Consider the following 17,542-nt stretch of genomic DNA (forward strand, 5'->3'; position numbering starts at 1 on the left):
AACAAATCTACAGGGCCAACCAGCTCAAACATAGGTGATTCTATCCTGTCTCTCTTCTGTCCTATATCGTATCCTGTCCTGTCCTAATCTAAATAACCCTCGCCTTCTCTCTCGGTCTTTACTACAATGGCCTATTGGGTATCTGTGTTTGCACGTCAGCAGCCGAGATCCTGGCTAAAGATTTCCTGGTCTGAACAGCAGTGCAGCTGTTTTGGAAGGTGTGAGGTTATCAGAGAGCCCCACACGTTCGCTGTGATTCGATACTGAACAACCTGCATTGTGTTACCCTTTAGGGATGAGCCACGTGCCATCCTGGTCCAGCGCAGGTTTCAGTTCAAATGACATTCCAGAAAAGGATCCTGACTGGGCGTACAGACGCATCTCACACTTCCTGTATTGTCTCACGGAGCATGTGTCGCAAAGCAGGTGCAGAAAAATGCCTGAAGATTGGATTACTTCTGCTCACCCCTTGCTCCTCATTTTGAGGTGGGGGTGACCTTCTGCCAGGGTTCTCTGAATGGAACCTTCTTTGTAGGTCAATGTACAGGCTGTCGCAACCACAATTGAGCACCAAATATCTGTTGCTACTTCTCTTTCTTTCTTTCTTTCTTTCTTTCTTTTTCTTTCTTTTCTTCTTCTTCTTCTTCTTCTTCTTCTTCTTCTTCTTCTTCTTCTTCTTCTTCTTCTTCTTCTCCTCCTCCTCCTCCTCCTCCTCCTCCTCCTCCTCCTCCTCCTCTCCCTCCTCCTCCTCCTCCTCCTCCTTCTCCTCCTCCTCCTTCTGTCCCATTTTATGAACTTTCCTGCCACCGTTGTCGCAGGAGGGGTTAAGGTAATAAATGTGGTTGTTAAGAGAATCTGGCTTCTCCGCTGACTGATCTGCTGATCGGAAAGTCATAACAGGGGAATCATGTGACCCCCCCGGGTGCTCCAAACGTCATAAATAGGAGTCAGTTCAGTGGCCAAGCATCCAAATTTTGATCACGTGACCATGGGGATGCTGCAACGGTTGTAAGTGTGAGAAATGGTCATTTTTCGGTGGTGTTGTAACTTTGAATGGTCACTAAATGAACCATCGTAAGTCGAGGGCTATCTGTATTGTCCTGGCCTCATACGACCACTGTTGTATGGAATGGGACAACTCGCCATAGCCAATTCATTGTGGCCAAGTCACCATGGCCAACTCAACATCACCAACTCTCCATGGCCAACTCAACATCACCAACTCAACATGGCTAACTCAACAGTATATTCATGAATTGGAATAGAGCTTGGTAACAAGATCAGCCAATGAAGAGGCATAGCAACTAAGTCAGCCAATGAGGACTGTTTTGGAAACTGAAACTAGAAGCAGCCTAGGCTGGAAACTGAAACTAAAAGTAGCTTAGGCATGACTCTATGTTAAGCTCTGCAGCTCTGAGTCCGTCTATTGAAGATGAAACTAACTTGCTTGCTTGCTGAAGACTGCCTGCTCTGAACTTGCAACATGTTTCTGTCTGAGTTTGCTCCATGTTGGGGAAATCTACAACTGTAGATTTGTAAAATCTACTTATGTTTATAAAGATGTTAAATGAAGCATCAGCCATCTGTGTTTATTTTTCTGGCGCTGAATTATTGCTGCAAAATTCTCAATACAATTCTCCATGGCCAACAATGTGGCCAACTCAACATGGCCAACTCAACATGGCCAACTCAGCACACAAGTTGGCCGCCACAGGACAATTTAACAGTTCAATTTAATTATTTAAAATAAATAAATTTTAATTTTTGTCATTCACATTTTATTCTGCCCCTCCTTTTGCATCCTTTCTTTAATGATTGTACCCCACCATTTCTTTGGTATCAGTGTAACTCTTGTTCCCCAGTGAGTTGGCCATGACAAGTTTATCCTGTGGCAAGTTGGCTGGAGCAAATTGCTCATGGCAAGTTGGCCATGTTGAGTTGGCTGCAACAAGTTGTCTGTGGTGAGTTGTCATAGACTGACTGCTCTAGCATCACATTGTGACCTTACCCAACTAAATCAACAGATGGTGCCTCCGTGGGCATTTAAGCACGATCCTGTGTGTCTTGGTTGACTTCTCAATCCACTTCATTCCATCATGCGTTGTTTGGAGAATGAAGCTCAAGGATTCTTGAAGCTGTTTACCCACAGCTCATTATGCCCAATGGTTAGAGGAGGAAAGTTGACTAAAATCTACATTAGAATCAGTCCCTTCTTAGAAATATCGCCAAGAAAGGACCCAGGAGGAATCTACATCTAAAAGGTTAATCACAGCCTTACAAAACAGTCTCTAGTGAAAGCTTACACTTGGTGAGGTGTAGTTATCTCCTTGATAGGAGAAAACCAAAGAGTTTTGGTGGGAGAAAAACTACACCCATTAGCACTGATTATGCAATCTAGTTAAGTAATAAAGCATCAACATGCCAGCAAGTTCAGAACTAGTATGTATAAACAGGTAGCAAATTCCATACCGATGATGTTACATAGCTGGGTCATGAAATGTCTGCAAGCAAACCACCACTCTCAGAGTTCACCACCATTCAGCCCCGAGCTACAGAGATTCTACTAAGTCTTTAATATCTAGTTGTTCATGGCTTGCGTTGCCAGTCAGGAACAGAAAAATGGTGGCTTCTAAGTCATTAGCAAAAGGCAACACTCAGCATCCCTGACCAGGCTAGCTCGCTTGGAATTCTGGGACTTGGAAGGTCAAGGCAATTGGAGGGCACCATATTGGAGGAAAAATACTGGTTTAGGAGCAACCAGCATTGCAATCAGATTGTTGTGGCCTGCCAGTGGCCAGCGGAGCTGGAAGCAGACTCAGATAATAAGGAGGTTGAGGAGGAACATGGGCCAGTCCTGGAGTTTGGGAAAGGCTCTGACCAGTGCTCTGCGTTGGAGGCAGAGATGGGGGCCAGGGCTGTCTGACAGTTGTCAGCTACATTCAGAGTCGGAGATCAGTGGGGCAGAAGAACAGCTGGAGCCTGTTCCCAGTGTGTGCATGCGCAGAGCTGCCAGGAGAAGGGAATAGTTAAGGAACAAGGGTTGACTTGGGAGTAAAGCCACAGGTGGACAGTGAATGCCCCCTCCCAGAGAGAATAAAGAGGAGTGAAAGGGGAGTGGTGCTTGCAGGAGACAATCAGTTCAATTCAGTAGGGTGAAAATCTGTTCCTGACTTCTTGCCAAGTAATTGCTGCTACAGCATGGCGTTTGGAAGATATTGGCCTGGCAACTCTCCAAGCTGATACAAGTCTGTAGTTGTGAAATCTCTTGAAAGACTGTTTGACTGGAGAGGAATTCCCTTTAACCTAAGTAAAAGGTTTTTTTTTTTTTTAATCAGGACGAGGAGTCCGCTTCATGATCTTGGGAAGCCTGGGTCAGAACAGAGATTGCAGAATGGGTGTAACCTACTTCATCACCCCCCAAGGTATTAGGACCACACATACCTTTGGCTTTTTTCCCACCAAAGCAGCCTGCGTCGTCTTTCTTTTTCTTATGAGTTCCTCCAAAACTTCCCAACTGGTTATTTTCTAATTCCCGGAACTTGTCGGCGCCTGGAATTTCTTTGTGGACGTGATAGGAGAGGTTCCTCATGATACAGACACAATTCTCCACCGACTGAAGAAAGGAAGACGGGAGACACATAAGACTTAAAACCAGAAATATTTTTGTAAGGTATACTACCAGAAAACTATAATAAAGGGATGTACATGTGCTGACAGCAGTGAGAATTGTATTCGCACAATATTGGAAAAATGAGGATACACCTCCAGATGAAAGCATGACTAGAAAAATATTAGACTTTGTACAGAGATAGATAGATTGACATTAATAATAAAAGGAAGAAACAGACTATTTTTTTCAACATAGGATATGTTTTATCGATGGTTAGATAAAAGGAGTAGAAATTAGAGGATGAAAGATTACTGATATGTGTAAGTAAATGATGTAAGAATTTTATTTTATATATAAGCAAACATTAGTTTGCTGTTGTAGATGTTGTTATTATTATTACTACTAGTATTTTATTATTATCTTGTATAAGCAAAGCGATCCAGACAATACACTGTTTAATAAGCACCTATGCATTTTAAAGAAGACAAAGAAATGTATAAATAAAATTAGGAAGGAGAAGAGGGAGGACAAGGAGAGGGAGAAGGAGAGGGAGGAGGAAAAGAAGAAGAGGAGGAGGAAGAGGAGAAGAGGAAGAAGAAGAGGAGGAGGAAGAGGAAGAGGAGGAGGAGAAGAACAAGGAAAAGAACAAGGAGGAGAGGGAGAGGAGGAGGAGGAGGAGGAAGGAGAAGAAGAAGACAGAAGACATGACAGAACTGTCACAGAAGATTTCAGGGATGTTACAAAAGCTTTGAAAGGGCAGAGGTCACAGCCTTCACTCAAATCAGACCAGAGGGAGTCCTGGAAACCCCGGACCATCCATGGTTCCAAACAAGCGATGGCTCTTTTCCATACCCTGCTACCTTTTCCAATGGCGCAACCGACATAGCAGGTCAACGGACGGGTGACTTCAAGCTTTTAATAAAGCAAGTACTTGTCCAAACAAATATTTGCAATGGACAAAGGAGCTGGAGTGGGGAGGGATATGTTTGCAGGATGCCTCTGAGATGCATCTGGTGCCACGGCTCAAAGCCAGAGACCCTACAAGGGACGTCGAAGCCCTGCCTATGTTCCCCCAGGTTCCACCTCCAAGCTAATGAGTTGCAGATGGTAAAAAAAGGGGAAAACCACAAGCGCCGTTTAGTTTGCGTTGGGTTTCCCAAGAATCCGGGAACAGCAGCCAAAGCTTCGACGTTGCATATGGGAGCTCTGCTGGAATAAGTCCCATCTCTGTCTTCTCCTCCCTCCCAAAACACACACACACACAGACAGACACACACACACATACACAGTTTCACAAACTGTGAACCCCACCAACACAATGATTGCCAGCAACTCAACAGCTGAGAAGACTTGTATGTAGAAGCTCAATTCTTCACACTTTGGGCGAAACAGTCTATCACAGTGATGGCGAACCTTTTCGGCACTGAGTGCCCAAACCGGAATGCATGCGCATGCGCGTGCCGGAAACCTAAAGATCAGCTTGCCAGTTTTTGGACCATTTTTTTGCCATTTTGGGGACCTGTTTTCAGGCTGTTTTTTGAGCCATTTAAAAGCCATTTGGGGCCATTTTAAGGGCATTTTGACGTCATTTTTTTGGCTAATAATGGCATGAAAATGGCCTGGGTTTTTTTGCCTGATTTTGGGGGCATTTTTGGGCACTCTGGCACCTGTGAAGACCAGACGGCCAGTACGCATGCCCACGGAGAAGGTTCTGTGAACCAGAAACCAGAAGAACATCTGGCAACGACACACTGTTTTCAGGCTATTTTTTGAGCCATTTTCAGGCCATTTTGGGGCTGTTTTCAGGCTCTTTTGGGGACCATTTTCAGGTCATTTTTGAGCCATTTTAAGGCCATTTTCACATCATTTTTTGGGGCCAAAAATGGCCTGAAAACAGCCTTTTGGGGGCCATTTTCGGGCACTCTGACGCCCACGAAGACCAGATGGCCAGCACGCATGCCCACAAAGAGGGTTCTGAGAACGAGAAACCAGAAGAACATCTGCAACAGTCGTAAGTGTGAAAAATGGTCATAAGTCACTTTTTTCAGTGCCATTGTAACTTTGAATGGTCACTCCACACAAGCAAAGTACCAGTAAAGGAGGGGAAAAAAAGTCCAGAGAAGTTCCAGAGACAGGAAGTCTAGTCCTGCCAAGAATGTAATCAAGGTTAACGGAGAGGCAGTTTCCGTAAGCAACACCAGAATGTTTCCTTCCTGCCTTCCTTACAGGATTAGGCCAGTAATTTCTTCTAACAACTGATTCTCCGAACTGCTTAGAATGTTAACAACCGGTTCTGGCGAATTGGTGCAAACTGGTAGAATCCCACCCCTGGTTGGAAGGGAGCTTGGAGATCATTCAGTCCAGCCCCCTTCTCAAGCAGGGGACCCTATAGACCCTTTCAGACAAATGGATGTCCAGTTGTCTTCTCTCCTACTCAGGTGACTCTCCCTTAGTTGAAGACACTTGGATTTTTAAGCAAATGTCCTATGCAAATAAAGGTAAATATACGTGTCCCAGGATAAATATTGCAGGATCCAATCGGTGTTGGTCTTCACATGTAACGAATACAAGACTTTCTTCTGAGAGCTACAATTCCCTTTCAGACACGCAACCCGGAGATTACCTTGTTATCTGTATCTTTTTTGCCGACTGCCGACTGCAAAGCATGGAGAAGAGCATCTACCAAACCTTCACATTCCCGGAGTCTCCGACGTGCTTCGGCCCCATCCGAACTTACATTCCTGCAAAAATAAATAAATAAATAAATGAAGGAAGGAAGGAAGGAAGGAGGAGGAGGAGGAGGAGGAGGAGGAGGAGGAGAGGAGGAGGAAAGAGGTGGAGGAGGGAGAAGGAGGAGGAAGAGGAAAAGGAGGAGGAAGGAGAAGAGAAGGAGTAGGAGGGGAGGAGGAAGAGGAGGAGGAGGTGGTGGTAAGAGGAAGAGGAAAGAGGTGGAGGGGGAAATTAATAATAATAATAACAACAACAACAACAACAACCAGGTCATGTGCCTTGCAGTAGCTTTTCAACCAATTAAAGCAAGATCGCCCTTTAAGTGCACCCATTACAGGCATCAAGACACTAACAGTTTTCAAGTAATCAACACATTTAAAAGAAAAAACACCTCATCTTTTTGTGGTACCGGTAGTCCTCAATTTACAACAGTTCATTTAGTGATCATTCAAAGTTACAATGGCACTGAAAAAAAAATGTTTTAGGACGGTTTTTCACCCTAATGACTGTTGCAGCATCCCCTTGGTCATGTGCTTTACTGTCAGGATTCCGGCAGTCACCCCAATTAAATCATGAGTCTCGAGCCAAACTTCCAAAACTTAAAAAGGATTTATTAGGAGTTAACATGTCCGGCATTGCCTGGGTGTAACCGACTCTGAGACACATCATTCATTGTGACCCTTGACCCTGGTTTTCCCTCCACCCCTCTGGGTGTATCCTAATTCATATTCTCCAATGGGACACATCCATCGCCCAGAGTCATCAATCAGGCTCTCCAGTTAGAATTTTGTACTGCAGAAACTTCGGTCACCTAGTTACTATCTTTGAAAACATTTATGGAATGCACTTTCAGTTTGCAAGCTGCTGCACTGCTCCCCTCTCCCTTTCTGTTGGCAACTCTTAAAAAGACCCTAGAAATGTTTTATGAGTTGACATTTGCATTCAAAGAGGTTTGACAACTGTTTCATATTTATGACAGTTGCAGCGTCCCAGGGATGATGTGATCCCTTTTTGGGACCTTCTGACAAGCGAAGTCAACGGGGGGAAGCCAGATTCACTCCAACAAGTGCAGTGATTCACTTAAACACCATGGCAAGAGAGATCGTAACATGGGGGCAAAACTCCTTTACGCATATTTCACTTAGCAACAGAAATGCTGGGCTCGACTGAGGTTGTAAGTTGAGGATCGCCTGTATCACTGGGGAAAAAGACATCTTTTCTTGGGAAAAAAAAATATCTGCATTTGTCATGCATAATTTCAATTCCTGTAATTGTCATTTGATAAACTGGGGGGAGGGGAAAGACTTCTCACTTGAAATTTTTCTAAATTGGATCGGCTTATCAATTGGCCATCAGCTCCGACCAAAGTAATGACTCTAGGAAGGACAATGTCTTCTATTTTTTCTTTCCCTCCAATCCAGCTTCAGTTAATATTTATGAACAGGCTAAGAGGATTGCCGATGTGCGAAAGGAAGAGCTAAGCCCCATTAAAGACACAGAGTAATTAACTAAAGCTAATTAGCTGAGCCTCTTTACACAATGTAAGCCAGAAATCCAAACACCGGGATGATACCTTGAAGTCGTTGCCATGATAGCCGCTTCCAAACAGCTTGAAAAGAAATGGAATTTCTTTTTTTCTTTTTAATTTAAAGCTTGGAGGAAGGCCAGAGTGGTAATTTTAAGTATACGTTTTACTTTTATTCATAAACATTTTGAATACAGTGTACTGTATTTTGAATATAGAGCACTGCACACCAGAATAACTAGATACAAGAACAGTTTTTTTCCCAAAAGCTATCACTCTGCTAAACAATTATCACCTACCCCCTCCCACTTATGACTGTAACTTTGTCGCTTGTATCCCTATGATCTAGATTGACTGTTTCCTAGTATGAATTGATTGCTTATTGTACCCTATGGCTATCATTAAGTGTTGTACCTGATGATTCTTGACTCTTGATGAATGTTCTTTTATGTACACTGAGAGTATTTGCACCAATACAAATTCCCTGTGTGTCCAATCACACCTGGCCAATAAAGAGTTCTATTCTATTCTGTTCTGTTCTGTTCTGTTCTGTTCTATTTCTACTGTCACAGCATATAATTTCCAAAGTAGCAAAAAGAAAACAAGCAGAGATATTAACATATATACTAAAAACAATAGTAATGTAACAATGTAATTTTAACTGAATTTCTCTTTGTGTTAACTTATTTGTAATATTGATAATTATATTTATAATTATAAACCCTCTTTATATTTAATTCATTCATAACAGTAATCTTTCTTCACCTAATTTCACCTCTTATCTCTTTAACCATTCATAAAATCTATTCCATGTTAAGTAATATTCAGTGACTTCTTTGTCCTTTATTTTTAATGACAATCTATCTATCTCTGCATAGTCTAGTATTTTCTGAATTATGTCCTCATCTGATGGGGTGTTCTCATTTTTCCAACATTGCACAAATACAATCCTTGCAGACATCAATAGATATATACAGTCCCTTTATCATAGCCCTCTGCCATTATACCCAACAAGAATATTTCTGCCTTCAAATCTATATGTTGCTTAATCATCTTTTCCAGCCATGTATGCATTTTTGTCCAATATTTTCTTGCTTTCGTGCAAGTCCACCACATATGATAGTAGGTTCCTGGGGTTTGATTACACTTCCAACATTTGGTGGACATATTGCTAAACATTTTTGAGTGGTAATTTAAATATATATATATATAATAAACCACCTGGAACTGTGTGCAATTTTGGCCTATTTAAATCTTTCCAGTGTTCGTTTTAATTGTCTCTGGTTCTGAAGCCTCCTTCCTTTATTGGAAACCTAATAGAATTTTAATGAAGAGCTGATCAGATTATTTCCTGAAACAATCCCTGCCTCACTAATTTTCTGTCACCTCTTTGGAAGAAAAATTTTAAATGGATCGTTTTAGGCCAACGCACTTCTGAAAACATCCAATTTTGGGGGTGGCAGAGGAAAGGAGATATGAATGCTTCAGAAAAGTGACGTGAACACTGGTTTTTATTATCTTACATTAGTAAGCATTGGAATTAAGGTCCTAATTAGAGGACAAAAGAGAAGACATGGAAAACCCCAGGGCAAACTTCATGGAATCCATAAAAATCACGGAAATATGTATTTGGGGGAAAACAACTTAATCCCTGAAATTTAACCCAGTGCTTAGTGCATCCTTCCGCTTGACTCCTGCCAGGGCTAGTAACTTCTTACTATAATTCTAACTATAATGCAATAGTTATCTCCTCCTTTGTGAAGTGGCACAATTCGAGGTTGATTTGTGCAAGAGGCAATGAGATATCTATGGAGAGCCTCAATCCTCCAAGTCATGGCTGTCCCAAAAGTGCTTTTTTCAAGGGGCAACTGGACTTTCTTTGTTTTCCTTTGAAGACGTTTCGCTTCTCATCCAAGAAGCTGCTTCAGTTCTTTGGAAGAGAAACGTTTTCAAGGAAAACAGAGAAAGTCCTCTTGAAAAAAGCACTTTTGGGCTCTGAAGTGTTTTTGGTGTACGAAATCAAGTAACTACCCACTATCTACTATCTGCCCCAGTTTAGAAGAATATCTTTGATAGCTGCTTCTGAGCTTTATGTCTCCTTGCTAAGGGCAGACTGTTTAAAAAAACCAGCCAAATCCTTGAGTTTTGGAAGTTGTAGGAGGTTTTATCCCCATGTGACTTCAGGTCTTCAGACTAGATCGACTCTTCCCTGATGACTTTCTACTGACAAAAATGTGAAGATTCAGTTTGGTTGTTGGCAGAATCCACCAACATATAATTACCATAAATATTGCAATTTGGTCAACATTGTGTTGCAAAATGCTTTTTTGTTGCAATTTGGTGGTTAGGTTTATTGATGTTTTCTGCCTGGTTGCTTTGATGTTTAAATTGTTACTTTGGATATAACCATTCCCTGACCATCCATAGATATGAAGGAGAGATATACATTTTAAGGAAATATAGCGAAATACTGCTTTACTGCGGGTACCACAAAATATACCTCTGTACACTTCAGCTATTTCCTGTAGTAGTGTTGGAATTATGTACACAATTTGAAGGGCTAAATTACTGCTTTTGTAGTGGGCATGTTGTTGTGTTGGGCATGTGATAAGGCCCACCAGCATGGCATAAACATTTGACGTACCATAAACAAGAGGCTTTGTAACAGTCTTTTAAGTAAAGTGAGACAGATTCCTAAGTGTCATGCCCCATCCCCTGTCGGAGTCTGAATCCCAGGAGGAGAAAGACAAACAGCTGACAGGGAGCGGGAGTGTGGCTCCGTTGGCTGTGGAGGAAACTGGGGAAGGGCAAAGTCCAGCTGGGCAGAGCAGGGGGAGGTAGAACAAGGGAGAGGGAGTTCAGAGGAAGACCCAGGCCCACCCCCTCTTCATCCTAGGTCACACAGGGAGGAATGGAGAAGGGAGCAATGTGGGTTGGGTGGCTTACGGGGGAGGAAAGGGCCCTGATTCCCTTCATTAGTCACACCTGGGAATGAGAGTTTAAAAGAGATGCAAACTGAGTGCGGCGTCTGCTGGGAACAAACATGAGCTAATCCTGTGTTGACTTTGGTTATCTGCATTCCTGGCATTCTCCCAACTGGGTTGAATTACTGCCGTGCCTTCACATCTGGAATTCCTTCTCCTACCCTGCCAGACTAATTACCTCATCTTGCCTTGATTAGACTTTTAGTTACTGTTTTTGTTGACCACGTTTTGGACTTGATTCTCTGCAACCCAAGGCTGATCCTGGGAGAGTTTTTCTCCAGCCAGAAGGTAACCTGGACATTGGGGGCAAAGTTGGAGCTAAGAAAGGGACTCCTACTGATTATCTGACTGTGTTGCCTTTGTGCCACGCCCCTTTGGGTCATCACACTAAGTTTAATGAATTAATGAAACATACTGTACAAAAAACAAAACATTGGCAGCAGGATTTTGGCCTCTGGAAGCAGGTTTAAAAGTGAATCCAGAAGTGCTTTGTTTCTCACTTCCATTCGAAACAGGCTGGAAAAATGTGGCTCTGCCTTTTCCGGTGACATCACTCTCCTGGCTTCTCAGAATGACCTTCAGAACACAACCGTCCTTCAACCGAGCAGCAGTCTTTCAAACTGTCTCCTGCAGCTGCAGGATGTGACTTCGACAATCATACCCTGCTCTAAACTGCTGGTGTCGGAGAGCTGAGGTTTTCAGCGTGGCATCTCAAGAGCAATAGCATTTAGACTTATATACCGCTTCACAGTGCTTTCCACCCCCCTCCAAGCGGTTTTACAGAGTCAGCCTCTTGCCCCCAACAATCTGGGTCCTCATTTTACCCACCTCGAAAGGATGGAAGGCTGAGTCAAACTTGAGCCTGGTGGGATTTGAACTGCCAAGCTGCAGGCACAGAGTTAATCTGTCATACTGCATTCTAACCACTGTACAGAAAGGAAGGAAGGAAGGAAGGAAGGAAGGAAGGAAGGAAGGATGGATGGAAGGAAGGAAGGAAGGAAGGAAGGAAGGAAGGAAGGAAGGAAGGAAGGAAGGAATAGCAATAGTCCTTAGACTTATATATCACTTCACAGTGCTTTTACAGCCCTCTCTAAGCGGCTTCAGAGTCAGCCTCTTTCCCCCAACTATCTGGGTCCTCATTTTATCCACCTCGAAAGGATGGAAGGCTAAGTCAAACTTGAGCCTGGTGGGATTTGAACTGCCAAATTGGAGGCATCTGGTAGTCTGCAGAAGTGGCCAGCAGTAGAGCACTCTAACCACTGTGCCACCACGGCTCTCATCATTGGAAGCCTCTGAAAGTTGAGAGAAAAATCTGGTTCCACCCTTCCCTGTGGTGCCCTCAAGGTGAAATGCAAAGCAAACCTCCTTTAATGTACCTTTCAAAGTTACTCATGAAGCATCAAAGGCTGAGTGGAACGGGGCCATGACTTTGCAGTTAAAAATGCTGCATAATTTATGGCTATTAGCATAGAAGACTTCAAGCAGAACTCAGGTGGTTTCTAACAGGGGCACGAAATATGCTGTCTTGTTCGGGATACAAGCCTTAGAACAACCAGATGCTGGTTGAGATTGGACAAGACTGGGAAGTTAATTCAGATTCTCCTTGATGGGTTCCAAGCGCCAAGAATGATAAGCGGAGTGACTTAAGAGTAGTTTCTTTTATCGTTCTTCATCTATAGACAGAATCTGGACTAATTAAAGCAATTGTCTGCAATAACTATAGATTTACTCTATAAATTGCTAGGGAGGATCCGACTTTGCTCTTGTTCTGCCTACCAGACATTCCAAGCTTTGTTGCCTCTTTGCCCTCTGGGAAGGAGCCCTTCACTCCTGGGAATCCAGACTACAATCCATTACACTCCTTAAAGGTGTATTTTTGAAAACTGAGTTATGGGCTTTGTTCTAATTTAGAGTCTAGTACGAGTTGTCTGAATGCATTCCAACCCGATACAGAGATGGAGAAGAATCAATGTGGACTGGTAACAAGCAACTCCGCCAGAAACGAGTCTTTGTGAGACTTGTCACGCCGGCGCAGCCTCTTGGAACAGGAGGCCTTGCAGGGTCCCAAAGACTCATTTCTGGTGGAGTTTGGGGGAGAGAAAGAAAGACTTTTGCTGCTTTCCTTGCGTGCAGCCAAAAGCGGAAGAAGAAAGAAGTGGAAAGAAGCAGACCGGTGGCCAGACAAGGCATGTGGGGCGAGTGGGGCAAGTTCCTCCCCCACTGCTCTTTTCCCCCACTCCCCTCACTACCTCGTGTTGTCCGCAATGCAAGCAACACAAACCTTGTGTTCCCACGCAGCCTGGATTAATTGCTTTGGGGTTATGCTTTGGGGGTGACACTTCTCAACAGACCATCAAAATTTTTCCCGCAGACCATTAATGATCCCTGTCTCACTGGTTGGCAACCACTGAGCTAGATATTGCCACCTAGCTGACCAAAGCCATTAGGCTAGTAATGCAATTAAAAAATTGTCCAAAAAATATTTGCTCCAACAGCAGCAGCTGCCGTCGAGAATTGTACATGGGTGCTGCGAAGCACCATCAATAAGTTATTGAGAACATGCTTCTCACAACCTTGATCCTTGAAGTTCAGCTCCGGTTTCCCTACTTAATTGTATCAAAGCTTTCCTCGCCAGGGTTCGCCCGCGATCAAGAAGAGGAAAGTCCCCCCCAAAAGGGCCCCATCAAACTATACCTTTTGTTTATCCTAAACTTCAAAGCAACCTTATCTTTCTCTTTACTATTTTGCATTAAACCTTGGTGGGTTTTTTTTTTAGCTCCAATGCTATGTTGGCAACCATGAAAAGGACAAACATATGACTGCGAAATTTATTCTCAGCTGGTGTCCACCATGTTGGTGGCATGTTTAGAGCTTCACAGCAGAGGGAATTTTTTATTTATCACACCATGGGAACATCAACACCAACAGATCTGACAATCTGGAGTTCTTACGGAGAATGATGATTCCTCGTGCACAAGTCGCAGGGAAGTGGGGAAGGATGATCAGCCAACTATGTTCAGCTTTGCTCAAGATGCCATCAAGTTTATATCCACCCGCAGGAAAGAGTATGACAGCTGGAAAATCGGAGAACTAGGAGGGATCACCAAGGCCTTTCTAATTCTAGGCAACATCCAAACTGAAGTATCTTCCAGCAGGAGACAACATTCGTTGATCAGGATTGAACTGTGGGGTCCTGGGTGCTCTGTGAGCTTGGTGGTTTTCTTGTAGACGTTTCATTATCCAACTAGGGAACATCATCAGTGCTTGTGGCTGTGGTTTTGTGGCTTGTGGTAGGAGTTTTGCTTGGTTTTCTCCTCCCAAAACTCTTTGGTCTTCTCCAGCCAAGCAGAGAACCCACAAACACTGGCAGGACAAGTGTCAGTTGCAAAACAACACGATTCACACGTGAAAGAGTTCAATGGGCCACTTTTATTGCTTCTGCCTGTTATACAGGAATCTTCTCATTCAGGCCGTTTGTTCCTGGGCCCACCCTGGAAACCATGAAGGACCTGCCTGCGGTCCTTTTCTGCCAGTGAAAATGGAGCTCAGGAGGGCCACACATGGTTTTCCCCGGGCTCGGTTTTCGCTGGCAGAGGGCTAGCAAAACAAACTGTTTGTTTCTCGTTTTTGCATTTGAGCATGCAAGAAGGAACCGGAAAGGAGAAAGGGAAAGAGGAAAGACAAAGAAGAAGATGGGAAGAGAGCAAAGATGGAAAAAGAAGGAAAGAGGGGAAGGAAGAAGAAGAGGAAGGAAGGAAGGAAGGAAGGAAGGAAGGAAGGAAGGAAGGAAGGAAGGAAGGAAGGAAGGAGATTATAATGAGAGGGAGGGAGGGTCTAAGGGAAGTCCTACCTTAGCACCTGTCCACCATGGGTGTCCCCCCAACACAAGTGATGTCAAGCTGGCCATGCCCAGCCTGGCCATGCCCATCCTCTGGCTCCCCAAAGTCCAACACAACCCTGATCAGACCCTCAATGAAATTGAGTTTGACACCCTTGGCCTACATAAGGATTCCAGACTAATTCCCCGCTTGACTCCTCCCCCTGGCTTTCCCAGGCTTTCTCTGACAGCAAGTGTATATAAACAGGGAGGAAATCTCACACTCATTCGCATCAATTAAGCTCCCCCACCTTCCCTTCTAGCACTGCTGATATTACCTAGTCGGGTAATGAAACGCCTACAAGCCAACAACCAAGCTGAGAGGGCACCAAGAATACCAAAACATCTTCAGACAAACAGCCAAAGGAAGTTAGCTATCTTGTTGAGTTATTTAGCCGTAGTTAACTATCATTCCGATGTTCCATTGTTACTTTTCCTTAACTTTCCGTCAGAATCTGCCCTCCTGAAATTGAAAGATCATTATTTTCACCCTCTGTTAGGCAAGGAAATGGGCAGATTCTTTCTTTCTTTTTCTTTTTTTGCAGTTAATCAACTGGCTCTGTCAGAGGCAAGCACCAAAAAACACCCCCCAAAAAACCCTGCAATGGAGGAATAATCCAATCTATTTCCGAGCTCCTTAACCATCTGCAAGGAACCGGACCACTAAATTCGAGAAAGCAGAAAAGGTCACTTCTAATGTTTTCTCAGCTCTGGGCAAGCCTGGTGCATCGGTCTTCAAAAAAAATAATAATACTACGCCTCGGCCCTACACAGAAGACCGCATCTTCCTTCGGGATTAATGATCATTCCAGTGATGAGGCACTGTAGAACAGTCTTCATTACTTTCTGTTTTTTACGAAGTGATTCCCAGGAGAAGCTGCTGGGCTGGAAGTCCAGAGCATGGAAATGAACAAGGGATTCGGCAGGCCTGCATCAATCAACGGAAATGGGACCGGAGTTCACGCCAGCCTCAGAAAGATTTGAATGCAGTTCCTTTGATGAGCTCGATCAGAACGATTAGCCCTCCTCGTAAGAAGCTGAATGATGGGAACATCAGCATTCCAACTAACCAACTCCAAACCGATCAACTCCAAGACAAACATTTCCTCAAAGTTCCTTTGTATGAGAGTTGTCCTATTGGCACGTCTGGGAAAACCCAAATCTGAGAGTTCTGGGTTTTCCCTTCCCAAAAGAGAAATCCAAAATCCAACCCCTGCATCCACCATCCATCACATGATCCAATCAAATCTTCGCCCCAACTGGAGATATTCCTCCAGACATTCCTCTCCAGGTGCAGGGCAACATGTCCTTGACTCTCTGAGAAAAGGATGTTGTTGAGTCTATACTTCTACCTAGGGGTGGGATTCAACCAGCTCGCACCAGTTGGAGAGAACCGGTTGTTAATTTTCTGAGCAGTTTGGTGAACTGGTTGTTGGAAGAAATAATTAGAGCGGAGAACCGGTTGCTAAATTATTTGAATCCCACCACTGCTTCTACCCCACTATGAAATCCCCCCTCCCAAGTTCCAGGCACTGAATGCAGCAGCCTCAAAGTTTCCAAGACCAAAAAATGACTTCCAAGGCTGACTGGCTCCGCCTCCATCTATTCTCTGCCTCCCAAGTCCCAGCTGATCAGCTGGGTCTTCTTTTGTTGCCCTGCACAGGAGAATGGAGCTGGAAAGCAGGTTAGTGGGGTGGGGAGGGAATGGGGATTTTGCAGTAACCTTGCCCCAGGAGTGGGGAGGGAATGGAGATTTTGCATGCCATGCCATGCCCACCAACCCACACCCACCAAGACACACCCACCAAGACACACCACACCCACCAAGACACACCCACAGAACCAGTAGTAAAAATTTTTGAATCCCACCACTGCTGACTTCACAGTATTTATGTGTCGATCGATAACTGGACTAAATCTGAGGCTAAGGCATATGATCCACAGGGATTGTTGGATACCGAAACACACACACAAACACAAAAGCTGTAAAGAATACTTGCAGGAATCTTCCAATTTTTTTTTAAAGATTCTAATAATTCTGACGGACGGGCAAGTATTCTAAAGAAGAAACACCTATTTGATCCAATAATGACACCATTCTTGTTTCTTGATGGCTGGTAGGGTTGTGTTCTTATGACACAATCCATTACATCCCTCAAGCTAAGTCAATGGTCAGTATGAATATCAAGATGATGATCGACCAGCCTCGATACAACTTGGATCAACCCAAGCCAAATGAATTACATTTCAGCCCAATGCAATGTGGGTTGCCAATCAAAGTTTGTGACCATTCCACCCTTACAAATAACACAACAAAGCTTCTCCATCTTGGGAACTTTCAGATAGGTGGATTTCAACTCCCAGAAGTCCCTCCTGGAGTAGCCAATGCTGAGAATCCTGGGAGTTGAATCCCACTAAATGGAATTCTTCAAAACTAAATGGAACATAGTTTCTTCAAAACTAAATGAATCTTCAAAACTAAATGGAACGGCAATCTTCTTATTCAGACGTGGCCACAATCAAGAAGTTAGTTGGCAGTTTTTCAGTGCCAAATGTTAGGGAATGAGGGGTGGGGGGAATGCCCAAGGAATGGGGAGGAAGGACTGCGACATAATCCACCTTCGTGAAATCTCTCCAAGGGAACACTTACTTGTCCCAAAGCAAAAGGCGCTTAGGATTCCCATAATAAAAGCTGGTTTTGCTACGGCTCATTTCTAAGGCTTGCTATGCTAGGAACATGCCGATTTAGGAAGCCTTAGAGTCCAGCAAGAGGAAGCCAAAAATAACTTGATTAACTTGGCAGGGTGTTAAATTTT

General features: G+C 43.8%; 1 protein-coding gene across 12 annotated transcripts in view; it reads right to left on the minus strand.

Moving 5' to 3' along the window:
* Positions 1-17,542, minus strand: part of ARVCF (ARVCF delta catenin family member) — a 241,802-nt gene that overhangs the window by 44,331 nt on the left and 179,929 nt on the right. For all 12 annotated transcript variants that reach the window (XM_087913376.1, XM_087913366.1, XM_087913369.1 and 9 more), the window contains 2 exons: positions 6,234-6,351; positions 3,442-3,613 (listed from right to left, as the gene is read on the minus strand). In XM_087913376.1, the coding sequence (XP_087769502.1) occupies positions 3,442-3,613; positions 6,234-6,351 (290 nt within the window). The remainder of the gene's footprint in view (positions 1-3,441; positions 3,614-6,233; positions 6,352-17,542) is intronic.

This window comes from Pseudonaja textilis, chromosome 15 (assembly GCF_049901715.1).
Source record: "Pseudonaja textilis isolate UNSWEBS1 chromosome 15, rPseTex1.2, whole genome shotgun sequence".
NCBI classification, from domain to species: Eukaryota; Metazoa; Chordata; class Lepidosauria; order Squamata; family Elapidae; genus Pseudonaja; species Pseudonaja textilis.